The sequence below is a fragment of the Peromyscus leucopus genome, chromosome 5, assembly GCF_004664715.2.
Source record: "Peromyscus leucopus breed LL Stock chromosome 5, UCI_PerLeu_2.1, whole genome shotgun sequence".
Taxonomy (NCBI): Eukaryota; Metazoa; Chordata; class Mammalia; order Rodentia; family Cricetidae; genus Peromyscus; species Peromyscus leucopus.
In genome coordinates, this window is record NC_051067.1 from 13,813,870 (window position 1) to 13,837,907 (window position 24,038).

Genomic DNA, 24,038 nt, shown 5'->3' on the forward strand with positions numbered 1-24,038 from the left:
ACCTTTGTAGCGAGGAGACTCTTAAGTACACCCCAGTTGGGCAATCTTGTGCTGCAGGGTTAGGGAAGGAGAAAGGGGCGTGCTCTGTGCTTTGTTTTCCCCGAGATGTGCCAGCTAGGGTGCGCCTACCTACCCACGGCCTTCTGTCCACAAGGAAACTCATCGCTGCACTTCGTTTTCAGAACACAAACTTATTTTTGAAAGTCAGATTTGGGGTTTGCTCTCAGCTTCCAGTCCTCCTTGAGTAAAAAAGACCATCAGTTATTCAGTCAATAAATGTTTCCTGCTCACTAAGGATCACATGCTGGGCCCGAGGCTCAACAAGACTGATACTCTTCAGCCTGCGTCTCTGTCTAGTGTTTCCCTCCTTTCCCTAAGAGCCCCTCTCTTCCTTAACGCCTGTGCTTCCATGGATCGTAACATCTCACATTAGTAAAGTTGCATCATAGAATAGTCATGGCTTAACATCTTTGGAGTTGGTGCCAAATATCTTAAAATTAAAATTTCTTTTCCTCATTGCCTCTTTCCATTCTGTGCACTGCTTTTGTGATGGGTCGTTTTAATCCCACAATTTCTTTCCTTTCTCAGCTGTAGCAACTTTCCCAATATTCATAATTTCTCCTGTGCTTTTGGAAAATATTTCCATCACTTGTTGAACTAGTCTTCATATTTCCTATGCACGTTCTATGTTTCCTCAATATCATTCCCAACCTTCGATTTTGGTTTCTTCTAATTTAATGATTTTATATATTTTTGAGAACTTCATACACAAGAGCTGGATCTACATCACTCATGCTCCTCCCCTCTTACACCTCAGACCCTCCCATATCCCCTCCCAACCCATGATCTCTTTACTGTTATATACGTGTGTGTTCATGAGTACTGGTCTCACCTTCCGGGGCGACAGCAACAGCCCATCTTGTTCGGGGGTCTCTTGGACTCCTCCAACCAACACCACAAAGGGCGATGTCCCTGGCACCAGGACTTTTTTAATCTATGGCTCTTGGGAGGATCACTATCATGCCAAGTGGGATAACTTTAAATTAGTATACACTTACACACGCAAACATGTATGTGTGTATATTTTGTCAATAATCAGTTTCTGTTTAATGGCCCCCATCTCTCTGAAGGGTGAGTGTAGGCAGCCCTGCACCTGCCAGAGACATTCACTTGAAGATCTTGCCTTGATTGAAGGCTTTGCCCACATTTTGGGAAGCCCCATCCTGGGAAAAGGACTCTCAAACCAGTCTTGGGGTTCCTCGAAGCCAGGCTCCACTCTTTGCCATGTATATGATCCATAGTCCACATGCCAATCTGAACTCAGCAGAAAGGTGGCCTCTCACCCTTGGGAGACTCACACCCCAGAAATGGAGCTGCTGCTGCTGGTGGCAGAGAGGAAAATACCAGCAGAGGCATTCTTCCCCAGCTTCTCCAATTGCTGGAACACTCCAGCCATGAGGTGGCAACTTGTGAAGGCCTGGAAAACTCTTCAGGAGACAGTACTGAGTACCACAAGGACCAGCCATCCTTATCAAAGGGCTACCAAAAGATGGCAGTGCCATGGAGAGAGTGACCTCATGGGAGTGCTTGCACTTAAACTCACCAACACAAAGTTACACTTGGGCAGGAGAGCGAAGGAGTCCTCGGGCTCAGCAGCCACTGCCTGCTCACACTTGTCCATATCTCCGGGAGCTGAAAAGTGGCCCTTTTCCCCTTTCCACTCAGCCTGGGACTTCTGCGTCTCTTCCTTTGAACCTCCCTCTTTCCACGGGGTATCAGTTTCAAGTTGGCTCTCTACAAGCTTCTTAGCTTCAAGCTGGGCCATCTCCTCAGAGCTTCACTGGCCCCAAGACATCTCTGAATCGGGGCTGGTTAATGCAGGTGAGGAACCAGCAGTTGGTACTGAGGAAGGTCTAGAGAAAAGAAGACTCAAAGACTCAAAAAATAAAAAGACTCATAGAGCCACAGCAGGATGCAGAGAATGATGACACAGCCTCCTGTCTCCACCACCTATAAACCTGTGTCAAGCCTCCATGTCAACCACTCAGCCAAGGTTTGGTCATTTGTGTAAACAAGAGTAAGCATATGCATCTCATTTGAGTGAAATGGCTTTCATTTTTAATAATGGTAAAGTGGTATGTATACAATATTGTTTTAAGACAAATTTATGGTTTATTTGCAGTAAATATTTGATTGGCATACTTACATTGCAAATACAGATATATTTTGGGTCATGTGAAAAATTTCTTGGTTGAAAACATTTGTGAATGGACAAAGTTTAAAGCATCCTGCTTCTTCACCACAAAGGAAGACTACCTGCTGCTGTGTGGGTCACACAGAAACCTTGGCAAATTCATGATGGTCCTGGCAATCCACAGGCCTAGGGTAGAGGTGGGCACTGGCACTAGGCTCCCATGGTCCCCAAAGTTAGAATGTGCTACTAGGAAAATATCCCAGGGAAACACACACAACCCTGTGCCTGCCCAGCCTCAGGCTATGAGCTATCCTGAGTCCAGCAGGGCCCGATAGAGATATAGCAGTGTATGTGGGGTAGCAGCCATGTGGTTTCCAAAGGGCCTGGTACCCAGCAGTTCATTCAGGATGACATCTCTCTGAACCACCTCATACATTGCTATATATATCAGGAATTGCTAGATTCCTGCCATTAAATCCCCAAATACACTGCTAGGTACCAGGCCCTGCTGGACTTCCCTTCCCCCATTACTGCAGCCCAAAATACACTCACTGGTTGGTATTCCTCCCTGCTGGATGCCCATAAGCACACTGATTCCAAAATGCACTGCTCTCTTTCAGGTACTGAGGGTCATCTCCAGCCATCTCTACATTTAACTTTTTGGAATCAGGCCTTGCTGAGAATCCCACATACAATGCTAGGTATAAGACCTTAGTGGACACCCACCCCTATAGCCAACTGGCATACACTACTAGTTACTATTTACCATGAGCTGCTTGACAGTCCCCCCGCCCCAGCAATACTCCACACACACTACTGTGTTCTGACACTGCCAGACACTCCATACCCACATATACCGCCATTACACTCCTGCCCCACTTATACTGCTAGGCATCATCCCTATTGTACATCATCACGGTACCTCTGCTCCACTAAACTGCTAAAAATCAGGCTTTGCTGACAAAGCCACACCCAGTGCTAGGTACCATACTCTGTTGGATACACAACCCACTCCAGCTTCACATACAGGGTTATGTATAAGTTCCAGCTTGGTACCCACTTCCATACCACAAAAAGCATTGTCCCACCACCAAGTCCTACATACACTGATTTCGAGCTGTGCTGTTCACCACCTTCAACACCAGCTGTTCTCCACAGTGAGCTGAAGATAGAGTCAGAGTGGAGTCATGTTACCTGCCTGACTGGTCCCAAGGGCACTGCAAAGCCACCTCTCTGCCTTCTCTCGGTCTGCCTTTGCTCCTATGGGCCAGTGACAACTTTCCCATGGGACTGAGTAAGGCTGGCCTCCCCAGCTTCATGATTCCTTTTACTACACTGTGAAAGCTAGACCACTGTGAAAGCTAGACCAGGCCCAAGAATCTTGTCTTCTCCAACAAGCTGTCCCCTAAGTGTGCTCAAAGATACCCTCAGCTGTGGGAGTCCCACACATTCCCCCAGGATTCAGCTTCATCCCAGATCCACTGAGCCTGGAACTTAGAGAAGGACCCAGGATCAGTGTGGGAGGGTGGGAAGGTGGGAGGGGAGCACACAAAAATTCAGAACACACAATAAATTTAAAGTTGAGATAAAAATAATTTCATAGTATATCCCAAATGTTGCATGATATATATAACACTCTATATTAAAGGATGGTTTGAGCCGGGCAGTGGTGGCGCACGCCTTTAATCCCAGCACTCGGGTGACAGAGCCAGGCGGATCTCTGTGAGTTCGAGGCCAGCCTGGGCTACCAAGTGAGTTCCAGGAAAGGCACAAAGCTACACAGAGAAACCCTGTCTTGAAAAACCAAAAAAAAAAAAAAAAAAGGATGGTTTGAGGGCTGGAGGATTTGGACAAGCACACTTGTCCAAATCCTGAGTTATGGCTCCAGCAACCCCAACACTATAGAAACAAATGCATTATTTAACTAATTTTTCCATGTCGTAGGGATTCTATATTTTATCTAACAGCCTTGCCTCTTTTCCTCTAGCACAGGGCTCTGCCAGGTCAAGAGCTTTGTTCTGGCTATGTCCACACTGGACTCCAAATACCTAGTTCCCTTAGCATCCACATGCCAGATTCTTGTTCCTGGGGCAGAGGAACTACTCCATGATGCATTCTGGAAACTAAAACGAATGCCAAAATCAGATGAAACTGTCACAAGAATGAAAAAATGCAGACTTTAAATATTTCTTATGAAACTACATGCAAAACACTCAACAAATATTAGCAAATATCATCCAGTAACAAAGGGAGAGAATTATACAGCACAAGCCAGTAGGATTTATCTCTGGTACAAAAGACTGGTTCAACTCATAGAAATAATTAACATGATCTATTTTATCAATAGGCTAAAGAAGAAAAACCACATGGTCATAACAAATGTAGGAAAATGTCTCTGAAAATTCACATATGACTGCTTGCGATGAACATTGGTGGCATATTAGAAATGGAGTTAAACTTCCTCAGCTTGATACAGAGTGTCTATAAGAAACTGACAGCCAACCTCATCAGAACTGGTGAAAACCTCAAAAGGTATGTGTGACGACCACAAGCAAGGAAGTCTTCATTTCCCACATTTTCAACATCATGTGAAGCCGCACAAGAAAAGGAACTAAGGAGCACTGATTTAGAGGTCAGAAGGAAAGGTGAGTGGCCCACCTGCCAGCTGAACTGCTCCATGCCCAGCTTTTCTTCCCAAAGACCCACTGCCCTCGCCCTCCCACCTCATTGCCCATCCCACTGCTGGGCCCTGCTCCTAGCCCCTATGGACTTCCACTGCTCAGATGCAGGCAACAACCAGTCAGAAGAACAGAGACCACCCTGCTGCACCAAAGGCCAAACTACCTACCAAAGGCCAAGCTACCCACCAAAGGCCAAACTAACCACCAAAGGCCAAGCTAACCACCAGGCCTTTCCCCAACTTGGACAGAGACTCCCTACTACAACAAGGATCACACAGTCTTTTTGAAGAAGAAAAACAGAAACCATTTTACAACAGAGGTGAAGGAGAGGAAACAAACTTCCTTAGCTGAAGTGAAAGGCTGTGTTGTTTTAGAATCACAAACAAAGGAGAGGGAGAATTGGACTCAGTGTCTTTTTCTTTCTTGTCTTTCAGCAGAATGTAGAGCTCAAGCAGGACTAAAAGTCATGCTTTTGAAATGAGGTTCCATCCTTCCTTCCCAGAGGCAACTTGCCCATCTTGCCCATGCCCGAATAACTGTCCCTAAGAGGTAAACTGCAGACTGAGGATACAGAGCCCTCTACTGGGCACTCATCATGGGAGCCAAGAAATGGCAAACTTCCACACCAAAGGGAACATCTGAGAAGTTGAGACTCTCTGGGGCCCAGTAGGAGCCCTTCCCCATGGCCTGTCTACCAGCGTTTGGCCTGCGACTGCCACGAGCACCTGACTTCAGACATTCTACTACCCAAGAACGGTCTGCTCGTGGGTGGCCCTGGCTTGAGCAATGAAGGACAGAGCTTTATTTATTTGTTTGTTTTATGAACTGTGTCTGCCCTTTGTTTTTACTGGGGAAACATCAGAAAGTTACTTATAAATGACCTTCTGAAGGTTCACTGTCTGTGAAGGGGCATGGAGGACCTCTTCCCTGAGGTACCACCTGACCTGAACAGAGTGCTCAACCCCAACGAAGGGGAGGCCTCCTTCCTGCAAACCCTTTGTTGTTCTTTGTTTGGTTTTTTTTTTCATTTTTTTTAAATTTATTTTACAACACCATTCAGTTCAACATAATAGCCACAGATTCCCCTGTTCTCCCCCTCTCGCCCCCCTTCCCCTCCCACCAGCCCACCCCCCATTCCCACCTCCTCCAGATCAAGGTCTCCCCCGAGGACCGGGGTCGACCTGGTAGACTCAGTCCGGGCAGGTCCAGTCCCCCCCTCCCAGACCGAGCCAAGCGTCCCTGCATAAGTCCCAGGATTCAAATAGCCAACTCATGCAACGAGCCCAGGACCTGGCACCAACGCACAGCTGCCTCCCAAACAGATCAAGCCAAATGACTGTCTCACCCATTTAGGGGGCCTGATCCAGTTGGGGGCCCCTACCCTTTGTTGTTCTTGTTGTTGTTCTCTTTAACTGAGCTTCCAACAGCTATGGTTCTATTTTCTTTCTTCCAACAGCTAGTTGGTTTAATATCAATGTACTGTATTAAAAATTAATATATTTAATGTGACAATATATTCATATGCAATATATACTTCAAAATATAATATAAAATTTTATAGGTATATTATCCATATAAAGTTATAATGTATATCATATATTAGTAGATGAATTTATTATAAAACTATATAAAATAGTAAATATATAATAATCATTTTATGAATTTCATAAGACAAACCTTATGGGCACCAAAGATGAGATAAAAACCAATACATTAAGAATAGGTGACTCCCAGAATGACTAAGATCAAAAACACTGAAGACAGCTTATGTTGGAGAGGATGTGGAGTAAGGGGAACACTCTTCCACCGCTGGTGGGAGAGCAAACTTGTACAACCCTTTGGAAATCAATAATGGCAGTTTCTCAGAAAATTGGGAATCAATCTACCTTAAGACCCAACTATACCAATCTTGGGCATACACTCAGAGGATGCTCAGTCATACCACAAGGTGCTGCAAGCCACAGAAATGTGAAGCAGGAACTCAGCTGGCACTGACAAGGCTGGCCCATTAGAGCCCGGGGTTCTGGGGGAGGCTGAAGCCAAAACTCAAGAAGTTTTGGTGGTATCGGCTGTTGAATGTATTAGCTGTTTCCTGCAGTGAATTTCTTATGTGCTATTGTAGCCTTCCCATCTGGCTCCTTTCCCAAGAATTTCTAACAGTGGAGCTGATCATTTATTGGGCACAATTTCCCCTATACATTTGGGATATTTGGATAACATCCCCCAGCTATGTGTGAAAACAGTCACACAGTCAAAACCTGTTTCCCACAACCAGGTCTTTGTTCCTTTCTCCAGTGTAAACTTAGAGATCTGCCTTCCTGCCATGATCTTTGTTGGCAGGCATTTGGTCAGTGTGAAGTGTCCAAGCAAACGTATCTCATTTGAGACATTCTCAGACACGCAAGGACATAGAATTACAACATGTCTGAGTTTGTTGATTCACAGCCTTTAGATAGATTAGATAGATAGGGAACAAGTGTGCCCAGGACTCACCCCACCTGCAGATAGGAAAGTGCTGCCCCAAGCTAACCTCACACTAACAAAGTCTTAACTCCTTTTAACTTTCACCTTGGTTTACTAATCAGGTTATTATTTAAGCACACTTAGGAATGCAGTATTACACACGAATTCCCTTTTTCCTTCTTAGATTTTCCTAATTGATTTAAGGTCTCTCTCCTTCTCATCTGACCCCATTCCCTTTAAGAGTTCACTGAGGCTTCTACAAGTCACCCCCTCCATGAGTCATAAAGAAGGCCTGACAGTCATTGCCTAGTGTAAACTCTTATCTGCATTTATGACCCTGAAAGAATTCCAGCCTTGTGACCTTGCTTTGGCCAGAGAATTGCTGACTGTATGTGTATAAGACCTGGACACTTCAGAGACTCAGGATAGAACTAAGAGAACAGCAGAGAAATGTGTGAGAGAAAAGAAGCTGTAGGTTTAGAATTAGCTTACACAGAATAGTAAATTAAATGGATTGAAAGAGCATGGTGTGAATAGATTCATTTGGTATCCCTCAGATTAGAATCCTGCTGCTTGTGAGCACCTTCCCCCACCCCCACTCTGGGAGAAAAAGCCCTCGGGGCAAATACCTGTGGGGCATTTGATAACACAGGCATTTGTTCAACTATGTTCATAGCAGCATTATTTGTAATAGCCAGAACCTGGAAACAACCTAGATGCCCCTCAACCAAAGAATGGATAAGGAAAATGTGGTACATATACACAATGGAGTATTACTCAGCTGTAAAAAACAAAGATCTCATGAAATTTGTAAGCAAATGGGTGGAACTAGAAAAAAAGTCTTTCTGAGCAAGGTAACCCAGATACAGAAAGACAAACATGGTATGTACTCACTCATAAGTAGATATCAGGATAAAGTATAGGATAGCCAACCTATAGTCCACAGCCCCAGAGAGGCTAGATAACAAGGAGGGCCAGGAGAGGGATGCATGGATTTCCCTGGGAAGGAGAATTGGAGGTAGGGGAGGGTGTGGAGGCCCAAATTACTCAGGGTCAGAGAATCTGAGATTGCTTTACCCAGCAGGGCTGCATAAGGAGATGATCTGGCCACAGGCATGTTTACCAGGTGTTTGAAAGGGTCTACACTTGGCTGTACAGTGTGCTTTGATCTTGCAAGGGGGAGGTCTTTTGCCTCTCCTCTTGGCATGTTATAAAAAAGACTTTTGAATAAACCTTCAGGGAAGTTGGGTATTGATCCAGGCCCTCCTAAAGCTATCCTGTGTTTCTGTTTTTCTTCTCATAGGCTAGGTCTTTCTTTCTATCTAATATATTCTTATCCCTCTGTCCTCCTCCTAAGAACTCTAGAAAAGGTGGGAAAGGTAAGAGCTGGACTCCCACTGTCTCCCACAGGAGGGAGGATTGAGGGATAGGAACTTGAAGGAGCAGGTTGGGTGCTGGAGGCAGGTTGGAGGCTGGACAGAGCGGGGGAGTAACGAAAGAGACATCTTGATGTGGGGGCACTTGGGGGTTAGAGAGAAACCTGGCACCAGGGAAACCCCCAGGAATCCACAAGGATAACCCCAGTTAAGACTCCTAGCAATAGTGGAGAGTGCCTGAACTAGCTATCTATTGTAATCAGATTGGTGACTACCCTAATTATCAGAGATACTCTATCCAGTAACTGATGGAAGCAGATGCAGAAATCCACAGCCAAGTACTGGGCTGAGCTCCAGGAATCTTGCTGAAGAAAAGGATGAGGTATTTTATGAGGGGGGGGGGGGGGCATGACGGGAACCCACAGGGGTGGCTGACCTGGACTTATGGGAGCTCATGAACTCTGGACCAACAGTTAGGGAGCCCCCATAAGACTGACATAGGCCCTTTGCATGTGTGTGACAGTTGTGTAACTTGGTCCCTTTGTAAGGCTCCTAGCATGAGATCAGGACCTGTCCCTGGCACTTAGCTGGCTTCTGGGAACCTGTTCCCCATGCTGGATGACCGTGCCCAGCCTTGATGCAGGGGGAGGAGCTCGGTCCTGCCTCATCTTTATGTGCCATGCTTTGCTCAAGCCCATGGAGCCTGCCCCTTTCTGAATGGAGATAGAAAAGGAGTGGAAGGGGGGGGAGGATAGTTAGGAAGTGGGGGTAGGAGGATAGGGGAGTGAGGGGGTATGGGGCTGGGAGGAAAGGAGGGAGGGGAAACTGTGGTTGGTATGTAAAATAAATAATTTTAAAAATCCTATCACAAGCAGGCGGTGGTGGCACACGCCTTTAATCCCAGAACTCTGAAGGCAGAGCCAGGCAGATCTCTCTGAGTTCAAGGCCAGCCTGGTCTACAGAGCGAGATCCAGGACAGACACCAAAACTATACAGAGAAACCCTGTCTTGAAAAAAAAAACAAAAAAAAAAGGAAAAAAAAACAAAAATATCCTATCACACAAATGTTAATATCCTTTTCCATTAAAATATTCACAATAAAAACATATTATATGTTGTTGCCAATAATAAAAACATGCATAGTAAAAATAAAAAATAAAAATAAAAGAATAGGTGACTTCATCCTGCCTGCAAGATGTGCTGGGGCAAAATGGCACAGATCTTGTGAAAGTGGCCAACCAATGACCAGTCCTATTTGAGGTACACTGCACAAGAGGGAGCCCATGTCTAACCCTACCTGAATGGCTAGGAACTAGAGGTTGGATAGCCCAGAGACCTAGGGCAGAACCAAACACAACTGACCAAAAAAAAGAAAAAAAAGGATGAAAGAAGAAAGAAAGGAAGGAAGAAATGATTCCTAATGATGTTCCTCTAGGACTCATAGATCGGTGCCTAGTCCAGCTGTCATCAGAGAGGCTTCCTCTGGCAGCCCTTGGGAGAGCATGCAGCGACCCACAGTGAAACCCTGTCTCAAAAACAGAGAGAGAGAGAGAGAGAGAGAGAGAGAGAGAGAGAGAGAGAGAGACAGACACCCAGATTCTAGCACCAACAAAGCAGCTTTACAACCTCCTGTAACTCCAGCTCCAAGGGCTCCAATTACCCCTTCTAGCCTCTGTGGGCTCCTTCATACATGTGCACACACACACACACACACACACACACACACACACACACACACACACAAATAAAATATTGTTTGGAGATTAGGAAGATACAAACAACTTAAACACATCCACTTGCCTCACCGCTGCCTTGCATTCGTCCCAGGTTCAATGACAGCAAACCAAAAACTGTAACACCTGCTATGACTACGCTGTGGATAGAAATCCCATGACCATCTGAATAGGCACACAAAGGGCATTTGACGAAGTTCAACATGCTTTAAATGATAGAAGTCCTAATAAATTATGACTTGCAGGAACATACTTCAATGTAATGAAAGTTTGTATGACAGCCCTAAGGCTAACATTATATTAAACATGGTAAAACTGAAAGTATATCCTCTAAAACCTGCAATGGGACAAGAGTGTCTGCTCTCTAGTCTCTTATCCACTCTTATCTAGCTTGAACTCTTAGCTAGAGCAATAACAAAAAGAAATTAAATGGTTACCAATAGGGAAGAAAGAATCCAAAGTATCCCTGTATGCAGACTGCATGGGTCTATACTTAGAAGCACCTACACACTACACCTGAAAATGTGCAGATCTGACAAACACTGCCAGTGAAGATGGAGAGGAACAAGTCATCTTAGACATGTCAGGAGCGTCTCACACAACAGCAAACACGCTGAGCATGAAAATAGCAAGGCTAGCCCGTTCACTACAGCTTGAAGAAAATTTAGGTTCCTAGTAAAAACCCTAACCAAGGAAGTGAAAGACCTCTATGAAGAAAACATAAAACCTTAAAAGAAATTAAGGAAACACACTAGACAAGTGAAAGACCATCTATGCTACTGGGTTTAATATTGTGAAAATGCTACACTACAAGTAATAACAGGGTCAATATACTTCCAATAATACACCTCATGAAACTAGAGAATATTCTAAAATTTGTATAGGGACTTGGACAGCCAAAGCAAGCAAAGCCGAAAGAGCATGGCTGGAGTTAAACAATCCCTGGCCTAAAATTATACCTCAGATCCATAGTGATGAAGACAGCAAGAACTGACTGAGAATCTAGTGTGAAACCACAGAACAGAGTACACAGCCCAGGAAAAAACACACGCAGTTTGGAAACCTAGCTTTTGACACATGAATCACAACCATAGTCTGCAGAAAAGCCTAACACTAGGCGGTGCTGGTAATACAGGACACCCACCTACGGGAGAACAAAATAGATCCATATCTCTCACCCTGCACAAAACCAGTTCGAAACAGATGAGGGGCATGAATTTAAACCTTGAAATGCTGGAGTGGCTAGAGGAAGAGAAAGAGAAAACACTTCTTACATAGGTGTGAGGTTTCAAACCAGGGACAAACGCTGAGCTGCCTATTTAACATATCAAAGCAGACCTGGCTCCCAGGTTCTCCCAGCACCCCTCAGTTCCCACCTGTTCCAGGGTATGGATCACTCCACACTGGCTCTCTACCCTGAACTCTCCATCCCCCAGAGGCTCTTCTCTACGTAATTCAGATATTTTCATCACTCCCCCCTCTTGTACCTTTGGCCTCCTGGCTACCTCACCAGGTTCTCCTCCCTCCCTTCTTCCTTCCCCTCCCCATCTCCCCACATGGCCCACCTCAACCTGGTCATGTCCACTCTGGACTCTCCCCAGATGTCCCTGCCTCTGACTATGCTCTCCTATATATCTCTACAATAAACCTTCTCCTCCACCATATCTAGGTGCAGTCATGTCCTTTCCTTTCCTCTTTATTTCTTTTTTTCAATATCATTCCAAGAACTCCAATAGCACAGGAGAGAGCCCCATAAACTGACAAATGAGATCACATGGAATTAAAAAGCTTCTCTGCAGCAAAAGATGCCAGCATGAGGATCCTAGAGAATGAGAGCTCATCACCAGTGCAGGGCCTTAACGTGTAGAATGTACAAAGAATTGCAACTACTACACATCAAAAACCAATCAATCGATAAAAGGGCTAATGAAGTGAACAGTTTTTAAAGAGCAATACACGGGGGCCAATACTTTTTTTATTTTATTTTATTGGTGTTTTGCCTGCAGGTATCTCTGTGTGAGGGTGTTGGACCTGAAGTTACAGTTATGAGCTGCCATGTGGGTGCCAGGAATTGAAACCCAGGTTTTCTGGAAGAGCAGTCAGTGCTCTCAACCGCTGAGCTATACCTCTCCGGCCCCGCCAATAAGTATTTTACAAAGTCTTCAACATCTTTATCCTTCAGGTAAATTCAAGTTAAGACCACTTTGGATTCCATCTCACGTAAGCCACAATGACTGCGATCAGACAACCAATGAGACATTCTGGCAAGGATGTGGGGAAGGGACCCTCAGCAAGTGCTATTGGGAGTCTAAACTGGAGCAGTATGGTGGAAATCGGTACAGAGGTTCCTAAAAAACAGAACTTCCATAGGCCCAGGTCTACCATTCCTGAGCATGGACTCAAAGGATGCTGCCTACATCCAGGGAGATACCCACACATCCATGCTGACTGTGGCACTACTTACCACAGCAAGACAATTAGGTACAAAAAACATACACCTAAATGAGTTTTATTAGTTTGCTTATTTAAAAATGTAACACGTAAAGAAAAGAAGCAAGCCAGGCAGTGGTGGCACAACCTTTAATCCTAGCATTTGGAAGGCAAAGGCACATGGGTCTCTGAGTTCAAGGCCAGTCTAGTCTACAGAGCGAGTTTCCAGGACAGCCAGGGACACATTTAAACCCTGTTTAAAAAAAAAAAAAAAAAAAAAAAGCAGTAAAATACTACTAAGCACTCAATGCCACACCAACTCCAGTGTCGTCCGTGTGACATGAACAATTATGTCAATAATAGCGGACGGGAGATACGTGTCCCACGGGACTAAGCTCCCTGGAGGTCCCTGGCAGAGTGCCCGTGTTATGCCTCCTTCTTGAAGGAGATGTGCTTCACAGATCATGAGTTCCCTGGGCTATGGGTTCTGTATAACTGCTTTTCTGATAATGTTCTAATTAATTTGTAAAACACAGTCAAAATTAATGAATGCTTGGGTTGTGAACTATGGAGGAAAGGGGAAGCTGGACATGGACCTTATTTAGATATAGCAGAATGAACTATTCCTTAAAGACCTCAAGCCTCTAGATAATAGAAAGTATAATAGTTCAGGCACTTCTAGGGAATGAACACTCACCCACTAGGAATCCTTTAGGAATCCCAACTAAAGTGATTTATGGCAGAAAACATTATCTCATAGGAGGCAGATGGTGGGCCCCTCTGTTGAGGAAGTTCAGCATGGAAAATTTAAGGACTACAGCAGAACCCCTTCCCCTTACAGGTGTAAAAGTACAAGAGTCCATATTCCAGCAGGTAAAAAGGTTTTATATTAGAAGAGATATATGGTAAAGAACTGAAGAAAGACTTAGGGAGGATCTGCAGCATCCAAATTGGCTAAATGGGTCATGAGAACCAGAAAAGTAAAAATGAATAATAAACTAGTGAGCAGCTGAGATAAAGATGAAGGACACAGCTGCAAGAAGCCTACACAAGTCTAGGAACTGTACTAAGTTTAAAAAACACAGACTGCTCTTTGGGTCATAAAGTTCTTGTGAGTGAAGGGATATGTCTAGCGCCAATTAATAATTATATGCTTACTGTTCTTAAAGATGATGTAATTGAATTATTGCCAAGCTCTTGTTGTTCCTTGTATGACTTGATAGTTTTCTTTTCTATATATAAACTGCTGATTTGCAGAAGTAAAATTGCAGCAGATTCAAACCACTTCTGAGTGTGTTGTCTGTCTGTCTGTCAGTCGCCGAATCCTTGCCTTCCTGACTACCCAAGCTCTGGTCCCCCTGCGGTCATGGTACCCCCGATGGGCCAGTCCGTGGCAACTCAAATTATCATTGAAGGTTTAATTCATAATTAACCACATGCATTCTTATGACAAAGTTTTGAATTTCATTTTTCCTTAGCATTCTGTAGAAGAAGGCAGTAGAATTATATTATTTTGGATTTCATTGAAAATTGACACTGCTAAATAACTATGAAACAAGTGAAATGTCCATGTCTGAGTTGAAGAAAGGCATGATCACTTTATTAGCAAACATGGCTCTACAGACAGAAGACACCTGGAGAGTGACAATCCCTGAGACACAGCCAAATTCCACAGAGAAGCCCAATGTGTCAAAAACCATGAACTTGATGGACTCAAGCAGACATCGTCCAGGAGGCAGAGAGATTCTGGGGCTCAGGGGGAAGGAACAAAGCAAGAGGGAAGGAAGGTCTATCTGACTTCTTCAGCAGGAGGACTTGGAAGGAGGGAGCAGGGAACCCAGGAGTTGGGAGGGTCTGCTGGGCTGCATGCTGGGGAGGGGCTGTGGCTCCCTCCCTCCTGCCAGCAGCCCTTTGTGATGAGGAGGCCACAGCTGTGTGATGTGAGCCTGAGCCCTCCTGACAAGCCTCATACTGTGCTCCCTGGACTCAGTTGCTTGAGAGCCTCAGTGAGATTCAGAAGATGGAGAGTTCTGTCCTTCAGCTGAAAAGCCTTAGTGACTCCTGGATGATTCTCAGCTCCATTTTCATAGAGATGGACGTGATCTTTGGTGTTATGTGTGGAGTAGGGCTCTTCTTCCTACTGATCCCCTTCCTGAAGATATACCCAGTGTCACCACCACCTGAGAGTGGAAAGAACACCCCAAAGGTGAGGAGAGCCTTGGCTGAAACACAATGGAGTGTGTTCAGTCTGTTGTTCACTCCTGTTAGGTTCACATTTCCTACTCAAGTAGAGAGACAGGTGAGAGGAAATCTCCAGAAAGAACAGCACCTCATCTGCAGGGACTGGACAGTAGGGCAGAGGGGAAAGAGGCCTTGAGGTGTGTGCCTGAAGCTCTCAGACCATCTGTGCACTGTGGCTACTAAGAGAGGCCACTAAAGCAGACGGTGGCTCCCTGGGCTCCATTTCTGAGATGGTGGGGAGCTCTGTCTGGGACAGGACAGGCTCTGAGAAAGGGGTCATCTGTCCTCTGCTCAGATACAAGCTTTTGTGTATGTTGACATGATATGGGGGGTGGGGATGAGACCAAGGGCCACAGCCAGGTGACTCACGCCTTTAATCCCAGAAAGCGAGCCTTTAATCCTAGGGAGTGATGGTAGAAAGCAGAAAGGTATATAAGGTGTGAGGACCAGAAACTAGAAGCATGTGGCTGGTTAAGCATTCGGCTGGTTAAGCATGTGGCTGGTCAAGCATTTGGCTGGTTAAGCTTTCAGGCTTTTGAGCAGCAGTTCAGCTGGGATTTATTCCGGTTGAGGACTCAGAGGCTTCCAGTCTAAGGAAACAGGACCAGCTGAGGAACTGGTGAGAACTTTGAAGATTCCTGCTACATCTGGCGCCCAACATTTGTGGTATGAATTCATGCAAAAGCTGTTTGCCTGTAGCCTTGTGAGCCCCAGCTCAGGCCCGAGCTACACTCAGCCGGTTGTGGTGGCACACACCGGTAGGATTTACTGAAGGAGGCAGAGGCAGGAGGATCCCAAGTTTGAGGCCGGCCTAGGAGACTTGGGAGAAGCTTTGGCCTGGACTGAGCCACAAACAGTGGTGGGACCATGGAAGCAGTGGCTACTGCTCCATGTTGACAGCTCCTTCTCATTGTGTTGGTAACTGCAGTGATGCTGCTACCTGGGACGAAGGGTTTACTGCTGCTGGTTCAGAGAAAAATTGCCAGGACCATCGTGTTACAAGAAAGCATCGGCAAAGGTCAGTTTGGAAAAATTTGACAAGACAAATGGTGGAGAGAAATTGTTGTGAAGATTTTCTGTTCTAGGGAAGAATATTCATGGTTCCGAGAGACAGACATTTATCAGACTGTGATTGCTCCAAACCACAGAGGCACAAAAAAAAAAGTCTGCATGGAACCATGACCACACCTAACAGCAACTTTGAAATCTTCAAAAGGACTATGATAAAGCCATTAAACTGATTAACACTACAGAAAGATCTGCTTTGGACTACGAACTGCTTAGGACAATTTTGAGATGGCTAGCTGAAATGATCCAGCCTGAAAGACTACTTGAACAAGGACTTGAAACAAGCCCTGAACTTTCCTTTTATGCAGAGACTGGACAAATGATACAGGACTTGACAATTAACCCAAAAATTTTCTTTTCAAGATTCCCTAAAGATATCTTCACCTCTAGAAAGCAAAAAGAAAAAGAGAATAAGATATGAGATAGATCATTGAATCTACTCTGAGAAAAAAGATAAAGAAATAATAGGACAAATAGGTAGATCATTGAATCTACACTGAAGAAAAAGGGGAAGATATAAAAATGATAAAAGGTAGACTACTGAATCTATTATGAAGAGCAAAAAGAGAGAATATGGATATAGTAAGATAAAAAAGGAGATTATGGTATCTACTTTTAAAGAGGAACTACTTGTTTTAAATAAGATAAGTAATGAAAATTTTTTGGTCTGAGTTTATCAGATATTACTGGACTGGACATTGTTAATATATATAATGGAGTTTTTATCTGAATCTATCAAATGTTAATGGACTAGACATCATTAATGTAATTTTTGGCTGTATATATTGTATATATTTATTGGATAGTTTTTCTTGTATTAGTTATAAGCTTTGTTTAATTTTAGACAAAAAGAGAGGAAATGTGGTGGTATTGTGTTCCCCAAAATACTGTGTACCTTAATAAACTTATCTGGGGTCAGAGAACAGAAAAACCACTAGTAGGGCAGTGATAGCACACGCCTTTAATCCTAGCATTCCAGAGGCAGAAATCCATCTGGGATCTCTGTGAGTTCAAGGCCACATTGGAAACAGCCAGGCATGGTGACTCATGCCTTTAATCTCAGAAAGCGAGCCTTTAATCCTAGGGAGTGATGGTAGAAAGCAGAAAGGTATATAAGGCGTGAGGACCAGAAACTAGAAGCATGTGGCTGGTTAAGCATTTGGCTGGTTAAGCTTTCAGGCTTTTGAGCAGCAGTTCAGCTGAGACCCATTCTATATGGTCCTGTTTCCTCAGGACCAGCTGAGGAATTGGCAAGGTGAGATAACTGTGACTTGTTCTGTCTCTCTGATCTACCAGCATTGACCCCAATAACTGGCCTCGGGTTTGATTTTATTAATAAGAACTTTTAAGATTCCTGCTACAGTCAAGGGATGATGAGAGAAAGCTTCCTGGGAAATGTGGATTTCACGTTATTAATGAGCACAGGGGGCAGGCAGCTTGTCAATTAGAGGAAGAATGGGCCCAGCTGACTTTTGTCCTTTCTCACTGTCAGGTGAGGAGGAGGAGGCAGAGCAAGACCAGGAAGAAAAATGCTTCTGTAAAAGGTAGGTTTCTGCTTTCCTCTAGAGAGGCAATTCCATCTGCCCTGCCCCTCAGTGATGAGAGCCATGTTTCTGAGGATACAGGATGTGGAACACCGAGAAAGAAGAGGAGGCTGCTGGGAAGGAAATCAGAATCAGGGGAACTCCCCAGGTCCTGGATAGAAGGAAGCTGTGCTTGGCCTGGGGTGGGTGCTGCCCATGGGGGTGCGGTTCAAGGCCGGGGAGTGATGCTGTGCCTGTGTATGGGGGACTCCCAGGTCCACCTGACAACAGGTAGCTGCAGTTCTCTCTGGCCCACCCCTCTTTCAGATGACTGGTCCAGTGTCCCTCACGGTGTTGGATGGGGATGACAGGGGTTGAGGGAGGAGCGAGGAGAGTGTAAATGGAGAGATCTGGTCCCTCCATGCCACCTGCTCATTTTCAGTGTCCCGTGTGCTTGGACTCTGGCGGTTGGCATCAGAGTCCTCGCATGGGTGGTCTTCAAGAGAGGTGCCTCACTCTCCTGTGAGATCTCAGTGCTCTTCCTTATCCTACATAACTATTTCCAGGTTATAGCGATGACAGAAAGAGTGTGGAAGAGAACCAGAATCCATCACAACCTGTGGAAATGTAAGAAATCTACCTCTTGTGAAATTATTTATACCAATTCAGGATGTGAGCTCAGGGTTTGGGGCTTTTCATACAGAAGATATTATGCAGGGTAGGACTGAAATACAGCCCTGTCAGACTGACAATAGGGGTACGGAGGCAGTGAAGGGGCTGTGGAACACAGGCACCACATGCTGACAGACTGATGGGCCTCTTCACCCTCTGCCTGGGACTAATGGTTTTCCTCTGTCTTCTGCAGCCCCATCAACCCTCCTTTACTGGACTCCACACCACACGCCTTTTGGAACTCTAATAAGAAACAGGATCAGCTTCCCATCTCTCAGCTGCTGTCTTACCTCAAGGTCTTAGAGGATCTTATACAGAGGAAATTTAGCCGAACTTTCTGGGGCATGTCCTCTGTGCTCTCTGAGTCAGTGGTAGCTACTGCCTGGGTCTCCAGGAGACCTTCCTCTGTAGCAAACCAAACCTCACCATTCTGTAATACACATGGCCCTTCCCCAGATCTACCTCTGGGCCAAGGACCTCCACAGATTTCTCAGTCCCAGCCATTGTCCCACCAACTTGTGACACAAAACATGGTGGGTGTGACAGAGGTCCAGACATTCAACAGCCTCCCAAGCTCTATACCAAACCTAATGTCTTCTTCGTCCAAGAGCAGGGCCTGTGGAACAACATGTTGTAACACTGGGATGAAGGTATTGGCATCCCTCCTGACTGAAAACCATCCCTGGCAGCAGGATCTGGAGTGGAAAGACACCATAGGCGCTAATGTCCAAAGTCATCAAGCAGCCATTAGCCGGCCCACTCACAACTTGCCCAGGGACATCCCACCCGCTGAAGCTATCAGGTCGGCCTCCATCCCTCCTGAGCATTGTCAGTTCCTCCAGCACCATGAGGAGCCACAGAGGGAATACAGGATGACGGAGGTGAGAACACAAGGCCCCCCCTTCAGGTTCCTCCCATCCCAGGAACTGACGCAGCTGCAGGGACGCTTCCCAGCAAACAGTCATCGCCAGTCTAAGGACAAGCCTGAACTCCCCCAGCCTGCCCAGCCCTCCATCCTCTACTACAAAAGCTGCAAGTTGAGTCAGATGATGGAGTCTACGCCCTCAGGGATGCCCTTAAAGAAGGACCCAGCAAAATGTAAAATACATGACCCCAACAAGGAGGGCCCCAGTTTTAGGGCCAAAGTCTTGCCTTGCACTTCAAGCAGCACCCCTGGGCAGGGTCTGGAACCCAGAAACCCTGAACTGAGGACAGAGCAGCTGTCTTATGTGAACACCACCCAGGACCTTTCCTTCCTTGACCCAAAAACCCAAAGGAAGCTGGACTCAAGCATCAAACAGCTTCCTGTGAAACGCAGATGGAAATCTTATCTACAGACTCTTTTGTCAAGTGATCTCACCCAACCAGGGGTTCCAGCCTCATTCCGTCCCCAGCCTGTGTATCCCACCTCACCCTTCTCTGTTTCTAAGTCAGAGTACTGTCCCAAGGCTGCCACAATCCTGGAAAAATTGCATCACCAAGATCCAGGAGGGACAAGGGTAGAAACTGTGTCAGCGTCCAGGCTGCAGAGTCCTCTGTTTGCACACTCACCTTCAGAGGTTCAGAAGATGCAAAGAGCCACTCCAGCAGCTGCCAGCCATGGGCCCGCCAAGGCCCATCCAGATACATGGCAGAGCAACCTAAGCACTCGAGCCAAAGATTACTGTTTCCTGGCAAGAACCCAGAAGAGCAGGATTGTCCAAGGGATTGGAAAAGGCAGCCTGCAACCAAGGACCAGCCCAAGAATTGTCAGATATGAACCATGGAAGAGGTTTGAGAATGTGGCCTCAATACATCCCTATTGGTGTGGTACAATGGTGGATCCTGAAGTAAGGACCCCATCTTCAGTGGCCAAACAGACCAACAGAATAGTGGAGGTGATAAGAGAGACACCTTCTCCATGGAAAGTGATCCTTGGGGCCAGCAAGATTCCCAATGGCCAAAATATCAATAACAATCTCAGAGACTTTGAATCTGTAGAGGCCAATAGAAACCCAGGCCATTTCCAAACATGTCCACAGCGCTCAAGTGGCCCGGCTCTAAAACCACAGGTGCTTAGAGAGGTTGGCTTTAAATCAAATAAGCAGCTACCGTCATGGCCTGCTAGGCTCCTTCCAGACAATCAAAGTACTGTGTGCCCCACGACAGTCAGTTTGCCTACACAGCACTCTGTTCCCAGATTCCAGAACAGATCCAAAAATCCCAAGACTTCTCAGGGCCTAGGTGATGTATTCAAGAGGAGAGACCAAACCCAAAAGACCCAGAAGCTCAGTGTCCCCAAGGATAAGATTCAAGCAAGTAATCACAAAATATTTCCTCCCAGTGAAGAGAAGAAGGATTGTATGAGATCCAGAGCCAAAAGCCAGGGAGAAAATCTTGGGAGAATGGGGCTCTCCCAAGCCTGGGACCTCAATAGCTCTACCCAACCCCAGGATACAGTCATTACTGAGAGTCAACCCTCCCCTGATAAGCCAGAAAACAAGCAGGCTCCTACAGGAAGCTTTCTCAAGAAAATGGTAAGGAATATTCTACAATACCTCAACCTCAGCACCAAAGACAAGAAGCAGGGGGATTGTCTGAGGAATGAAAGCACCCCACCAACTACTATACAGACTAGGGAGGTAATCACAAAAGAGAAGCTCATCTACAATATGACAGCCAGAGTGCAATCTCTCATGAATGCTGTGACACAGGTCTTGATCGACAGGCTGGGCCTTGATATAGAGGAACCATCAAAGGTACAATGGTGTAAACTAGAATCACTGACATCCCAACTGGGTGCCTCTTCCTGCTTTTCTGAGGGTCTCTATGACACAAAGAAAAGCAGAACAGTGGGGAAAATGAGCTTTGGTCCCCACACCAGTTCCAAAGGACACAACCATCCACTCAGATACAGCGGAATTGGAGACAAACAGCAGTTGAGTGTTGATGCCCAGAAAGCCTGTGATCAACATCAGAACAGAGTGAAGACAGGAATGGACTTCAACCAACTCCCCACCCTCAAGGGGAAGAGCCATCCACTCCTGTACAGGAGAACTGGAGACAAGCAGCAGTCAGGCACAGCTAGCAAAACAGCCTGTGACACCGATCAAATTAGAGTGAAGAGTGGAATGGGCTACGGTCCACACAGCAACCCCAAGGGGCACAACCACCCATTCGTATACAGAGAAATTGGAAACAAACAACAGTCGGGCGTTGTTCGTAGAGCCTGTGACCCACATCAAAGTACGAAAAAAGTAATAGGCTATGGCCATCTCAACAGCCTCAAGGAGAATGATCATTGGGTCATGTACAGAAGAACTGGAGACAAGGAGCAGTCATATGCTGCTGCCCAGAGAGCTGGTCACCCCAAATGGACTTTATCAGCACAGGCCAAGGTGCAGGTGTCTCAGGACACCTTGACCTTTGCTCACTAGTAAGTCTTCCAAAAGCTGTCTCATCCCCCAGCCATTGTTTCCCCCCATGCTTTCCTGGTAATAAACGTTGGATTTTTCCTGCAAAGGAAATCTTCCTACAGGAGCGCATCCTCTGTTGCTAATGGCTCCATCCCAGATAGGAGCCGCTTCCTCGTTCATGCTGTGCTTTTCAGTGCAGTGGTTTCTGTCTTGCAGGGACGGGGAGGGGAGGGTCAGCATTCCTTCTGCCTCAGTGCAGTCTCTGGAAGGGGTGGGGCATGCGGGGAAGGCAAGGTCACTTTGAGGTGTCATCCTCACCCAGTTCCATCACTGTGCACTTATCATACCATCATTACAGAGACAACAGAATCTAGGGATCTTTCAGGATGAGCCAACCCTGTGAAGACCCCAGCCATGTCTGTGGCTCGTTGTCTTTTCCTAACTTTGCTCCACCTTGATGTTTGTGTCACTGTGCAGGTTGGTGTGCAGAGACAAAGAGAGCCAAGGACCTTCTCATGTCACAAACTGTTCCAACCCTCAGTTCAAAGGTGGGACAGTCTCGACAGGACAGGCACAGAGGACACCTACCCCAGGAGCCCCTACTCACCTTGATGCAGGCTGAGGAGGGGCTGAGCTCCTCTTACCTCAGCCTGGGTGACAGGGCAGTGACACTGTTCACAGTCTGTCTTCCTTTCTGACCAGAGCAGGGGCCACAATAGAACTTGCAGTGTGTGAATCGGGTGGCTCCTGAGGGCTGTGTCACACAGGCCTGCCTAGTAACTCAGGAAGTGCCTGCAGAGAAGCCGCAAACATTTCATTGGGGTCACTCAGTCCCCTCCCTGGAGACCTGTATCCATCCTGCCCATGCCATCACCTGGGCCAGACCCAGAACCCTGAGACCCTCAGTCATCATGGCTTCCAAGTGGGGTTCTCTACTTGGGCTAAAGCTCCAGAATGTTCATCCTAGGTAGTATGATTCTCTCCATCTTTCCCAAAATTAAATAGTATAACCAATAAATGGTATTCACCTCTAATGAAAGAATATATCCTGATCTTGTGCAGTTTTAAGTGACATCTAAAACTGGTCAAATGGTTGAATGGCCTGTTTTTCTACTGGAGACACAATACCTTCCTATGCTAATCCACTTTGCCACTGTGCTAACATCTGAATATGCATTCCTCGTGATAGTGCACTGATGCTATCTATACAGGATGCCTAAATAAATTTTTAGATGAATTACTTGATACCAGAATCTATTTAGTCTTATTCAATAAAAACCCAGAGTCAGATATCAAGGGTGGAAGCTGAAAGATCAGAGAAGTAGAACAGCAGCCACCAGAGACTTCTTACCTCTACAAAATCTCAGACCAAATGGGGGCCCTGTCTCTACGAATCCTCAGACTGAATGGGTGACAAGATCCTGTCTCCACCTCCCTAGTGCTAGGGTTGAAGTTGTGAGCCTCCCATGTGCTGGGATCAAAGGTGTGTGCCACCACTGCCTGGCTCTGTTTCTCTTTTAGACCAGTTCAATTCTGTGTAGCCCAGGGTGGCCTTGAACTCCTGATCTTCCTGTTTCTTCCCAGGTGCTGGGATTAAAGGTGTGTGCCACCACTGTCTGGCCTTTATGGGTAACTAGTGGCTAGCTCCTCCCTCTAATCTCCAGGCAAGTTTTATTTGTCAGGACACAGACAAAATATCATACAACAATTACTGATGCTATATTTCTTGTGGATAATGCCCAAATCCACAATCCATAAAAAATAATGGAAGTTAAATGACATCATAAATCAAATAGACCTAACAGAATATTCCACCAAACATAAAAGAATACATGTTCTTCTCAAAAGTCCATGGGACTTTCTCCAAAATACACCAAATTAAAAAAAAAAAAAAGCAAGTCTCAATCAATATAGGTAACTGAAATCACATCTTGCATTCTATCTGACCTCCATGCATTAAAGAAAATACACAAATCCATGGACACTAAACAACATACTACTAAAGTAAGATTTATGAGGAGAAAGCAATAATTTTTTAATTCTGAGAATTAAAGAAAAAATGAAAATATGACATATCGGCATCTGTGGAACACAACAAATGACAAGCAGTCTCGGGAGTGTTTATAGCACTGTGGACCTAAGTCAGAGTCTGAAAGAGCTCAAATAAATAATCCAATGATGAATCTGAAGGTCCTAGAAAAGTAAGAATAAGCAACAGCCAAAAAAATGATGAGGGAAGAGATAATTAAAATCAGGGATGAA

At 45.6% G+C, this 24,038-nt stretch overlaps 1 protein-coding gene and 1 pseudogene across 1 annotated transcript; one reads left to right on the plus strand and one right to left on the minus strand.

The window, feature by feature from the left end:
* Positions 1-1,100: 1,100 nt before the first annotated feature.
* Positions 1,101-3,057, minus strand: LOC114689525 (annotated as a pseudogene).
* Positions 3,058-14,518: 11,461 nt separating this feature from the next.
* Positions 14,519-21,882, plus strand: LOC119088010 (spermatogenesis-associated protein 31E1-like). The gene is made up of 3 exons (XM_037205735.1): positions 14,519-15,083; positions 17,679-17,730; positions 18,276-21,882. Exon 3 carries the CDS (start codon positions 18,726-18,728, stop codon positions 21,795-21,797), a length of 3,072 nt encoding a protein of 1,023 aa, XP_037061630.1. The 5' UTR covers positions 14,519-15,083; positions 17,679-17,730; positions 18,276-18,725; the 3' UTR covers positions 21,798-21,882.
* The last annotated feature ends 2,156 nt before the right edge of the window (positions 21,883-24,038 follow it).

What these genes read in the sequence shown, in the direction of transcription:
- LOC119088010 (XM_037205735.1), top strand. Translation starts at nt 18,726, where the DNA reads ATGTCCTCTGTGCTCTCTGAGTCAGTGGTAGCTACTGCCTGGGTCTCC.